Source organism: Garra rufa, chromosome 21, assembly GCF_049309525.1.
Source record: "Garra rufa chromosome 21, GarRuf1.0, whole genome shotgun sequence".
NCBI lineage: Eukaryota > Metazoa > Chordata > Actinopteri > Cypriniformes > Cyprinidae > Garra > Garra rufa.
Window position 1 is genome coordinate 19,140,545 of NC_133381.1, and position 12,045 is coordinate 19,152,589.

Consider the following 12,045-nt stretch of genomic DNA (forward strand, 5'->3'; position numbering starts at 1 on the left):
ATACACTCCAAGTCCTCGTTCCGTTTCCGTGGTTCTTTCTCCCCTGGTGATGATAATGCTGTCTTCCTTATTATCTCTATAGTTACAGAGTTCCACAGAACCCAAAACATTTCTACTGTACTGAGAATATGTAAGCAGGAAAATGATCAGCGTAGAGCTGCTCAGTACTTAATAAGCCTTTGAGCAGAGCTGGCCACAAGACCACAGAACAAAGCACGTTTTGTTCTTCTCAGCATGTCTTTTTGGATTAACATTTTAATGTCAGTCATTTTAACCTTTGCGCTCTGCATAACTGTTATAATGCAAAGGTGGATTGTGAAGCAAAATACAGAATAAGTACTAAAATCACATTTTGACAAGCATTCATTTTTTATGTCGACTTTGAAATTCAACCATGCACGCAAGCTTTGAAGACAAACCAAGGTTATTTCCTTTAAACTACCCCTGAGTTCCACAGAAATCAGACAAAAAAGCCACAGCTGAGCAGTGAGTTTTGACCTATGATATTGAGCTGTATGATGGTCTGCTCAGAAATTATTTAAATATGCAGGACTGAATGCATTTACAACTGTAAACATTGATTCTCTGTCCTGGGAGCTCCAGATAGATTTAGAGTAAAACTTCAGTAGTCGATATGCATTGAAAATGTTTACTGTTAATGCTTGGGTTAGGGTTTAAGTTTGTGCTTAAGAAAAGGTTAAGCGGTTTTTGTTATCTGTAGATTTTGTATTTGGTTTTAACAGCTTATTCTAGTAGGCTTTTTTCAATTAGAAAGTGCCACTATGGAAGCCCGTTTCTGCCACAGAATAAAAAAAGTAAAAACTTTTTTTTCCTCACAATTGCGAGTTTACATCAAACAACTTTTTTTCTCAGAATTGTGAGACAGAAACTCGCAATTGCAATTATAAAGTCAGAAAAGTCGCAATTCTGAGAAATAGTCAGAACTAGATAGATACAAAAACAGATATAAATTCGCAGTTGTGACTTTTTTTCCTAGAATTGCAAGTTTATATTGAAATGTTTACTTTATAAAATGCAAGTTAAGTTAAAACAACTGAAAGTTAAAACAACTTAAACAAATTTAAGTCAGAATTGTGAGATATAAACTCGCAATTGTGAGAAAAAAAAAAGAATTGCTAGATACAAACTCACATTTGTGAGAAAAATAGTCAGAACTAGTTTATATCTCACAGTTCTCAGAATTGCATAATATATACTCGCACTTCTGACTTTTTTACTCAGAATTGCGTGATATAAACTCGCAATTGTGAGAAAAAAGTCAGAATTGAAAGATACAAACTCGCATTTGCGAGAAAAAGTTTATATCACGCAATTCTGACTTTATAACTCACAATTGTGAGTTTATATCTCACATTTGAGACAAAAGTCAGAATTGCGAGTATATACAATGCAATTGAGAAAAAAGTCAGAATTGCGAGTTTATATCACGCAATTCTGAGAAAAAAGTCGAAATAGTGAGTTTATATCACGCAATTCTGAGTAAAAAGTCAGAATTGCAAGATATAAACAGAATTGCAAGACAAAAATAAGAAATGCTACAAACATACTTGCATTTGCAAGAAAAAAGTCTGAATTGCGAGTTTATATCATGCAATTTTGAGAAAAAGTCAAAATTGTAATATAAACAATTGCAAGACAAAAGTCAGAAATGTGATATAAACACAATTGCAAGACAAGTCTTCAATGAAATGCTAGATACAAATTTGCATTTGCAAGAAAAAATCTGAATTGCGAGTTCATATCATGCAATTTTGAGAAAAAAAGTCAGAATTGCGAATTTATATCATGCGATTTTGAGAAAAAAGTAAAAATTGCTAGTTTATATCACGCAATTCTAAGAAAAAAGTCAAAATTGCGAGATATAAACAATACAAGACAAAAGTCAGAAATTGCGAGTTTATATCATGCAATTTTGAGAAAAAGTCAAAATTGTAATATAAACAATTGCAAAACAAAAGTCAGAAATGTGATATAAACACAATTTCAAGACAAAAGTCAGAAATGCTACATACAAACTTGCATTTGCAAGAAAAAAAGTCAGAATTCAGAGTTTATATCATGCGATTTTGAGAAAAAAGTCAAAATTGCTAGTTTATATCACACAATTCTCAGGAAAAAGTCAAAATTGCGAGATATAAACAATGCAAGACAAAAGTTAGAAATGTGATATAAACACAATTGCAAGACAAAAGTCAGAAATGCTAGATACAAACTTGCATTTGCAAAAAAAAAAACTCAATTGCGAGTTTATTTCACGCACTTCTGAGAAAAAAAGTCAGAAAAAATCACAATAACCTGTTTTATTTTTTATTCAATGGCGGAAATGGGCTTCCATACGCCACTCTCACTCAAGATGTGTATTTATGACTCCGTTGGTTTAGAAATCCTCTTGTTTTTATTGTATATTTCTCTGAAACCAACAGCTTCTCTTAAAAAAAACATTTTATAGAAATACATTGGCCTGGTCTGAGAAGCATTTTCTATGATTTCATATAATTTCCTTTAATTTGTAAATCTGACTAATTTTTCAGGATAAAATGCAGTTTTAGTTTTCCTTTTAGTTTGCTGTTTTTCTTTCTTTTTTTTATGAATTTTTTTGAGGGTCAGTAATCTCAGTGGGTGGACAAAGGCAAATGAAAATTTACTAAGCATAGGTTGCTTATAAATAACATTATCATGTTGTTTGAGGTGGCAGCCTTACTGAGAAGGAAATGCCCAGCTAACCAAACTGCATATAGGTGACGTAGAACTATAGGTTACTGAGAAACTGTTACTGTGATAAACTTGTTCATCGTTCCGGGAAACCCTTTCTTTGATTAATGTATTGTAGGGCATATTTGATATTCAGGTTTACTAAATATCAACATCAGTGTTATGACAAAGAGAGCAGTAAAGGCTTGACATTGTAGTTAGGGCTATTTGACTTACACAGTGTTATCTACATTTTATTTCATCTATATGTTGCCACAACATTGCAGTTTCCAAACAACAGGATGTTTGTATACACATACACCACACACACACACACACACACACACATGTTGGGTTTACATGTTTTATGGGGACATTCCATAGGCGTAATGGTTTTTATACTGTACAAACCGTACTTTCTATGGCCCTACACCTACCCTACACCTAAACCTAGCCCTCACAGGAGATTGTGCACACTTTTACTTCATCAAAAAAACTCATTGTGCATGATTTATAAGCCTGTTTCCTCATGGGGACCTGAGAAATGTCCCCACAAGGTCAAAATCTACTGGTATTCCTATCCTTGTGGGGACATTTGGTCCCCACAACGTGATGAATACCAGGTACACACACACACACACACACACACACACACACACACACATACTGAATATTTGAGCATATCCTTTCACATGACCTCACATACTTGAATATCTGCCTAGATCATATTCCCAAACTGTCTATAAAAACTTTTAAATCTGAAGAGCCAAACACTAACTTGAGAATCCAAACTTTCAGACTTTGTTTATTCGGTGAATCACAAAAGATATTTTAAAGAATGTTTCTGTCCTTAACAGTTAAAGTCATTGTATGGATTACATATATGATGCATCTTTCATGTGAAACATCTTGTTTAGCCCAGAACTAGCCTTACTTTGTTTATCAGAAAGAGACTTGAAGAATAAAGTTTTGGAATGCTCTCTAACCCTCTCTAACTAATCTAATCAAACCAACAGAGCACTCTCGATATCATTCTTTTATCACCTGTTAATGAGACATTCAATTCCTCTAATCTGCCCTTTTAACCATCTCAGCAAAGCAGTGCAGCATTATCGGTGTTTTAATCCTATCTTCATTTTCTCACAGAGACAGGGCGACCTCTGTGTGAGTGATTTGAGCAAAATGTAAACTGGGTCTTTTTATAGATCACTGGAGTGGATGTTTTTGAGTCTGTGATCCCAGTCAAATGCTATAATTTGTTCAGTCTTTGCATAACTATGGATCTAGAGTTGCATGGCTGGCATGAAAACCAGCCTGAAATGATGCAGCTAGTCTCAGCCTCAGACGTCACACCCACGGCACGGAACGTTGGCTAAACATCTGATGCATATGGTACACTTAACTGGAAACACTTCAGGAATTTCGAAGTCGTCATCTGATTAGTTGAATTTGATCGGATGTCCGGGAGACGCGAGTGTCGCGTTTATTTTCGGTCCGCCGGGAAACAAAGCGCAGACTGATTTACTCGGCGTTTTTCTAAAAGGTGCTTATGCAGACGCCATTGTTGTTATACACATTTGCGACGTTCGCGAACAAATTACTGACTTACTGCTTGTTCTCCCTCTTCTTCGTTATCTTTCAATGCTGGCTATTTCAATGACTGACTTGTTGCACGCCAGTCTGTTGTTGTGGGGGCATTTCCACGCACAGAAACGTGACGCTGAACGAAGCGAACGGTGATTGGTTGTTTGACATGTCGATCAAACAGTCTTATGGGCGGGCCTGGGCCAATGAAAGCTACCATGAATTCCAGACCTTCAGCCGTCAGTCTGAAGGTCTGGCTACGCGAGACTAGATGCAGCAGACATGACTGAAAGATGTAAGGAGGCTCCCCTAGAGTCCATATGTTATTCTGTGGTCCAGTGTCTGTATATATAGATGTCTATTTTTAAGTCAAAGGGGTAAAAAAAAGGAAGAGGTTGGTCTTCAGTCTTCATTTCACATGTTTGTATAGAGTAGCATCCTAATCAAAAACTAATTTTGTTTTCAGAATTGAAAGTTCAACAGAAAAGCATTTGAATATAAATCTTTTGTAACATTATATTTGTATTTACTGTCACTTTTTATCCATCATTGCTGAATAATTGTTTTTTTTTTTATTGTAGGCATTTTCAGTACAGTATCAGATATTCACTGGAAAAAAACTGATGTGAAAGAATGTAGGTTGCGGTCTATACAAGACAGTCTTGAATTCAAACTGCTGAAAAAACTTGGGGTGGAGCAGAAATCCCACAAGATTTATCGCCAGGAATGAGGTAAGAGCTGTTTATACTTTCTCAGCATTGTGATTGGTGGATTCATATGAACATGCTCCTCCTGAAATGTCTGTAAGCACAGGGTTACATCCACAGTTGTGTGTGAAGTCACAGACAAAGCCTCACCTGTCCATTCAGATCAAAACAAAACACAGAATATAACCAATAAGGACGTATGATCTCGCTTATTGTTTCTGATGAGCTGACTGACAGGACAAATGTACTTGTTAATGTTAATATGAAACATTAGACAAAGAAAAATAAAAATGGAGGGAGACTTTTTGTGTGAAGGCAGCGGGATGCAGCAGGAAGAGCTTTGTCCGTGCTGAGCAAACAATGGAAACTGAGATTCGTTTCAAAAGCATGACTTATTTCCCCTGTGACGGACCACACAGAGTCATGCAAGTCATGCAACTGACCACAGTTTAGTCAAATTGGCAAAGGGAGACCAGCAGAAACCTGTGAATTTCAACACTTCCCTGGTGAAAAATTAGTTCACCAGTCATCCATTCTGGTCGGCTGGTTATAAATGCGATTTGAAGTTGGTTCATTACTTCTTTAACCCCTTGCTGGAAAATCCAGCTTGTTTTGCTGGTTTTTAAACCAGTGTACGTGGTTTATCCCTAGTTTGGACTAGATAGAAACCTGCAAACTCAAAAACAACTATTATAGACTACCCTTTCCTTCTCGCATGAATGTTAAAAAAGAGCTATAATTTGAAATCTAATTAAATGACATTTTCACTTTTTATAGACTACCTCGCCAGAATTTAATCCCACAAACTAGTAAAGTCAACATAAATCAGTCAGTCGAAGCACAAGGCACTCTCTCAGAAGTCTTTTCAGGTAAAGCAAACACTAGTCAATCAATTTGCATTCCAGTGACGAAAAGAACACTGTAAACAGAGTGTATGTATGGTAAATAGTGCGGTAAATCGTAAGGAGACTTTATACCCCGCCCTGGGAGGAGTGGATGCATCATGAGCAGATCTAGAGACAGACAGGATGTTAACACGCTCTCTCACAGCTGGAGCTGAAAGGTAATAATGATTTTACAAAGATAAAGACAGAAGTTTCACCTTAGACCAATTCGTTTCCAGTTGGTGTCCGGTAGGTTTGATACCGAGAAGTCTGTATGTTCCGTCTTTAACTTTCATGTCGTGTGGCGGAGAGAGCGACACGGAGTCATCCGCGTGTGGGTGAGTTTTGACGTTAGCAGGTCCGCTAAAACAATCCCCAAACAGTCTTTTTTTATTTGCTTTACAGCTTTGTTTAAATAAAGGTGTGAACGGGTTCCTTTTACAAATAGTGTTTCAGCGAAAGTTAATTTGTCTGTCGGTGTGTTTTTGGCATTTTACCGGTTAGAAGTAAAGTTTGTTTGGTTGTAGCTATTCGGCGTCACCTGGGTGAGAGGTGCAGTCACAAATTGGACGTCGTAGTTAAAACAGTAAACGGCTACAAGCTTTAGGTCATACAAGTAACTGTTAAGCTGATTGAGAGAAATAACAACTCCAAAACAGTCTAAATTTAGTTGCTGCCAGGGTCATTGAAAGCTGTTTATATTAATGCTTACGTGTGTATCCAGTCTGTGTTAGATACATTTGGTATTAATAGTGGATTTGATACTAAAGGATATCAGCTGTTCTCCATTTTCAGTTTCACATTGTAATTGGAATGAATCCTTATTAGGTTGTACTTGTGGTCTTTGTGATCAGGTTGTGACATGCCTGATCTTGTCTGTACATGGGATGAATTTACTTTTTTGAGTGCATTGAGTTCATGGTATGAACAGGAACATTCTTCTTCCCATCCCATTTATAAAATGCATGATTTATTCATAACAAAGACATTGCATAGTTTCATGGTATGTGCTTTGTTGTTTGTATGTAGTTTGCATTTTGACTCCTTTACAGTCAGGTGAAAAGCGAATCAAAATGTCAGTTGAATAAAAATGATCGTTTTAGGGAATCGAATGACGGATGTTCAGGTAAAGTACTTCTCGTTTTGTTCAAGAATTCATATTGTAACTTTAGATTTTTCCTCTCAGCCGCAGATTCCTTTTCCCCCTGAGGTTTATTTGTTGTTGCAGTTGTCATTTAGAAATGAAATTAAGTGTTTGCTTTCATCAGTGATGCTTTGTAACCTAAATGTATTCAGACTGTTCCCTGAAGCGGCTGAAAAGGCAGGCGAAGATTAGATCAGTCACCACTTCCAGGAATGTTTCTTAAGACCTGTTTGATTCAGAAAGCCCTTTCTTAGAGAAGGAGAAAGAGATCCTGGAAAAAAAAGAAAGTTGTCCTTATGGATTAGCGTGAGTACCTGAGTACTTGGAAGTAACAGTAACAACCAAACATTTATGTCTTATGTTGACAATTCTTCTTTTTTCTTTTGGTCGGTTATGGTGGCACTTTCTGTTAGTGTTCGGTGAGCATGCCATACCTGAAAACGAATGTGAAACTGCATTAACATCTTTAGATAATTAAAAAGAAAAAACAGTTAAGTGCAATATGTGCAGTGGCAAATCTATTCTATACGTTATGTTTTTAAATATTGTAAAATCTTTATGCGCCCCAGTGCGTTGTTACAGGAAGAGTACATACATAATGTGGATTCCGACACATTAACAGATTGCCTGTTAATTTTTGTGCAGATTTGCACTGTAATATTATATTTGTACATTTTATTATTCTTAATCTACCAGTGTTATTTTTCTCCTCATACACTACCAGTCAAAAGTTTTTTTAATGCTTTTTAAAGAAGTCTCTTCTGCTCACCAAGCCTGCATTTATTTAAGCCAAAGTACAGCAAAAATGGTTGAAATATTTTTACTATTTAAAATAACTGTTTATTCCTGTGATTTCAAAGCTGAATTTTTAGCATCATTACTCCAGTCTTCAGTGTCACATGATCCTTCAGAAATCATTTTAATATTCTGAAAACAGCTGAGTATTTCTTTTTTAGGTTTCTTTGATGAATAGAAAGTTCAGAAGAACAGCATTTATCTGAAATGGAAGTCTTTTGTAACATCATAATCATCACTTTTGATCAATTTTAATTAAATAAAAGTATTAATTTCTAAATAAAAAAAATAAAAAATTATATTGACTCCAAGCTTTTGGATGGATATAATGTATATTGTTACAAAAGCTTTATCGTTTAGATATGGATCTTTTTATTAATCAAAGAGTCCTGAAAAAAATATTTAAATTAATTATAAAAAAAGTGTTTCAAATCAGCTTATTAGAATGACGCAGGATCTTGTGACAATGAAGACTGAAGTAATGGTGCTTAATGTGTAGCTGCTTTGGAATAAATTATATTTTAAATTGTATTCAAATAGAAAACAGTTGTTTTAAATGGTAAAAATATTTTCTAACTTGTACTGTTTTTGCTGTACTTTGGATCCATTAAATGCAGGCATGGTGAGCAGAAGAGACTTATTTAAAAAACATTAAAAATATTACTGTTCAAAAACTTTTGACTGGTAGTGTATTTGTCAAAAATATGTTTTAATTAATCAGTTGACATCCCCAAGTACTCTTATTTGTTATATTAATATATAGGCAAAAAACTATCCTAAAATTAAGTTTATTCACAACATTAAATTTTTTCGCACTCATAATGTCTTTTTGCTTAGTGATCACAGAAGCTCAGAGCAAAAGCCTCTTAACTGGCGTTTAAGCAGACAGAATTTAATTTTTTTGGGTGAACTCTCCGTTGAATTGTGTGACCTTTCGCCATTGGGAAGACAGCAAAAGTTGCTTTAAATTCATTACTGGTAACCATTAACAGCCTGTTCTTCCTTAAGTGGTTTTAACTGTGGAGTCAGAATGAGTTTAATTTCTGCCTGGGTTTCACTAGCGTGTAGAATGTTAGCCTGATTACAAAGTGGAATGTACAGTCTTCAAGTATGTGCTTGAGCTTAGCACAACCCCCATGCTAGATTTTTTAGGTTGTGACAGTGCATTTGGACTGGAAAAACTGAGGTACAGTTTCTTGCATCAGTGATTTTCTTTGTATATTATGTTTTAGAAGTCCAAAACATTTCGGAAGTCACAAAGTCATGAAGGAGCACATGTTTTTCTCTTCTTGTGCTTCAGAAGTCATTGTGCGTGAAGAGTAGGAAGACCAGCTAGTGCGTCAGAGGGGTTTTTGACTAACTAGGGGTAAATCCCTTGGAGTTATACTCGTTATACATTTCCATAATGACTCAAGGAATGCCCTTTCAACGTATGCTTGTGCCCCCAAGGTGTTAGTCTCGTTTTACCTGTTTAAACGCAAGCATTTTTTTAAAAGTAACCTTCAGGATGTGTTAAAGTTGTACAGGCTTGTCTTTTGAGAAAAAAACTGAAAAACAACAGCAAGCAGACAGGCAGTCATTTACTTAAGGGGGTGGGTGGCTTCCTGGCATGCACCGGCGTTCCTTGGAAGTGTTCTTTAAGATCTCTCGCACTCTTTCATGTTGCTTTGTTTTGGTCACTTTGGTTTGGTCCATTTATCCGCCACATGGGAAAAACTCCACCCAGCTCCACCCAGACAATTAGTTTCAGTGATGGAGAATTCATCCTCTTCCAGGAAATCTACTCAGCCTGAAGAGACTTGAGATGTATTATACTGTTAAAGGAGAGATGATAAGCTGGTAATGGCTTCTTGTTCTTGTTTCATGTTGCCAAGCTGTGTATGTGAAAATACGCTCAAATCTTGTTCACATTTCTTCCTTCACAAATACACTACCATTCAAAAGTTAAAAGCATTAAATTGATTAAAAGTGTGTGTGACACTTTCTATCCATCAAAAAAAGCTTTTTACGGTTTTCACAAAAATGCTGTGTGTAACTGTTTTTGACATTGATAATAGAAATGTCTCTTGAGCAGTGAATGGGCATATTAGAATGATTTCTGAAGGATCATGTGACACTAAAGTATTGACCACAATCTTACTGCTTTTGAATGGCATTTTCTTTAGACATTGGCACGTTCTTTGTGTTAATGCTTAGTCTTTTGGACCCTTTTTAATGTCATTTTTTGATTTCTGTCCACTTTTGAGTCATTATGTTGGTGATTTGTGTTTTGATGGTGTTTGACCTATACAGAGATGAGTTTGTGACCTTCTTTTGAAAATGATTTAATCCACTTAAATGTCTGAGTTTACCGTCTCCATGCACCTGCGCCCAGGTGGTTCATCACAGTGGCCGGTGTGCTTTTTGTTTAACCCCAAACATTATTATTCATATGTGACATTAATCTCTTACAACAGCAGTGGGCTGGAAGTCACATAGAGATTATCATCAGCGAGTGGGTGTATAGACAATTCAATCTCAACTGCTAAATATAGTGTGCTCTGTTCTCATTCATTCATGCATGCAGGCACACGCACGTTACATATAGGTTCTGCTTTATGGTTGCCTGTTCATATGTAATGGTTCATTGACTAGAACAATGGGTTTTAACTAGTTGGTCACGGGTCTATATTAAGGCTGCAGGCAGTGCATAATTAGCTGTATTTTATATTTATTGTAGCATAGTTTGGTTGACAAAATAAATAGACATTTTTAGGTTTTAAAGGAGTTGATGAGCACAACATCAAAGGATGTGCGTTTAATTAAACTTTGATTTTTTTTTTTCTATAGAAATTTATCTGAAATTGTACAAATCAGTCAGATGCCAACATGGAAGGGTTGTGTGACACCTGTTCATCCTCAAAAGCCATTAAAAGCTTAGTTCACTTCCAGAATAAAAATTACCTGATAATTTACTCACCATGTCATCCAAGATGTTCATGTCTTTCTTCAGTCAAAAGGAAAAACATTTCAGGATTTTTCTCCATACAGTGAACATCAATGATGGCCAATGGGTTGAAGGTCCAAATTGTAGTTTCAATGCTGCTTCAAAGTGCTCTACATGGGGTTGGTTCTGTTCCAGTACCCAACGGTACTTTTTTTGGTACTTTACTCTTACTTTACTTTACTTTACTTTACTTTACATTTATTTTAGTGAGAAAATAAGTCCAAAGCTGTCAATTTCAAAATTTTGAACAAAGGGGCCCTCCTTTTTAAATTTTTTTTATATATATTTTTTTAATTCTTCCAGAAACTTGTTTTTTTTTTTTTTTTTTTTCGAATAAAGGCATTAAACATTTATTTATTATTTATGCATATTTAATTTATCATATTTGAATTGTCTATTTGCGTTTAAGGGTGTGTTCACAATTGTCATGTTTGGTTCGATTAAAACTCTGGTGCTCTTCATTTCTCTTAGTGCAGTTCATTTGAGTAAGTATGAACGCTACCATCCGAACCCTGCTGCGCACCAAACAAGTGGACAGAGGCCGCTAAAAAGATGTGTCTCGGTCCACTTCCAAGCGAACTCTGGTGCAGTTCGATTGAAATATGAACGTGACACGGACCAAATATTTCTAAACGAACCAAAAACAGGAAGTAATGACAAGATTCTGTTTCATGAAGGGAACAAGCGGTGTATTCAAAACAAAATGAGCAGAGGGTGAACGTGGAGCAACGAGGGGGTAAAGTGCCTTTTAATGAGCACACGGGTGGTAAAAGTAAAATCTCATACACGCAACAATAAGCACGCTTAGTCCAGCAGACAGCATTAGGTGTAGTCGACTTAAAGCGGCGCTGAGCACACCTGTCAGTGAATGTGTGCTTTCATGTCATTCACCAGCAACGTCGTTAAGTTGAACGCACCTTTTCCTTTTGTTTAAAGTGTTCGGTGAGTTCCGTCACGAAATGTACGTCATTCAGCCGGACCAATCAGATTGTGAATACATCACTGTGCCTTTAGGTTCTGTGTCTTTAGGTTCACTGTCAAAAATGCCAGTGTGAACGCTAAGCGGACCAAGACCAAATGTATCATTTTTCTTTTTGGTCCAGACCAAATAACCCAAACCAACCAAACAAATGTGAACACACCCTTAATATTCACAGACACTAATCCATATTACAATTTGAATTAAATATGAATGAATCTAAATATGAATGAATTCCATGGCATTCCACGCTA

The 12,045-nt window shown here is 36.0% G+C and overlaps 1 protein-coding gene across 1 annotated transcript in view; it reads left to right on the forward strand.

Moving 5' to 3' along the window:
• The window catches only part of LOC141295346 (uncharacterized), a 14,624-nt gene extending 14,441 nt beyond the window's left edge, over positions 1 to 183 (forward strand). The window contains exon 22 of the mRNA XM_073826561.1: positions 83 to 183. Within this exon, the coding sequence (XP_073682662.1) occupies positions 83 to 183 (101 nt within the window). The remainder of the gene's footprint in view (positions 1 to 82) is intronic.
• The last annotated feature ends 11,862 nt before the right edge of the window (positions 184 to 12,045 follow it).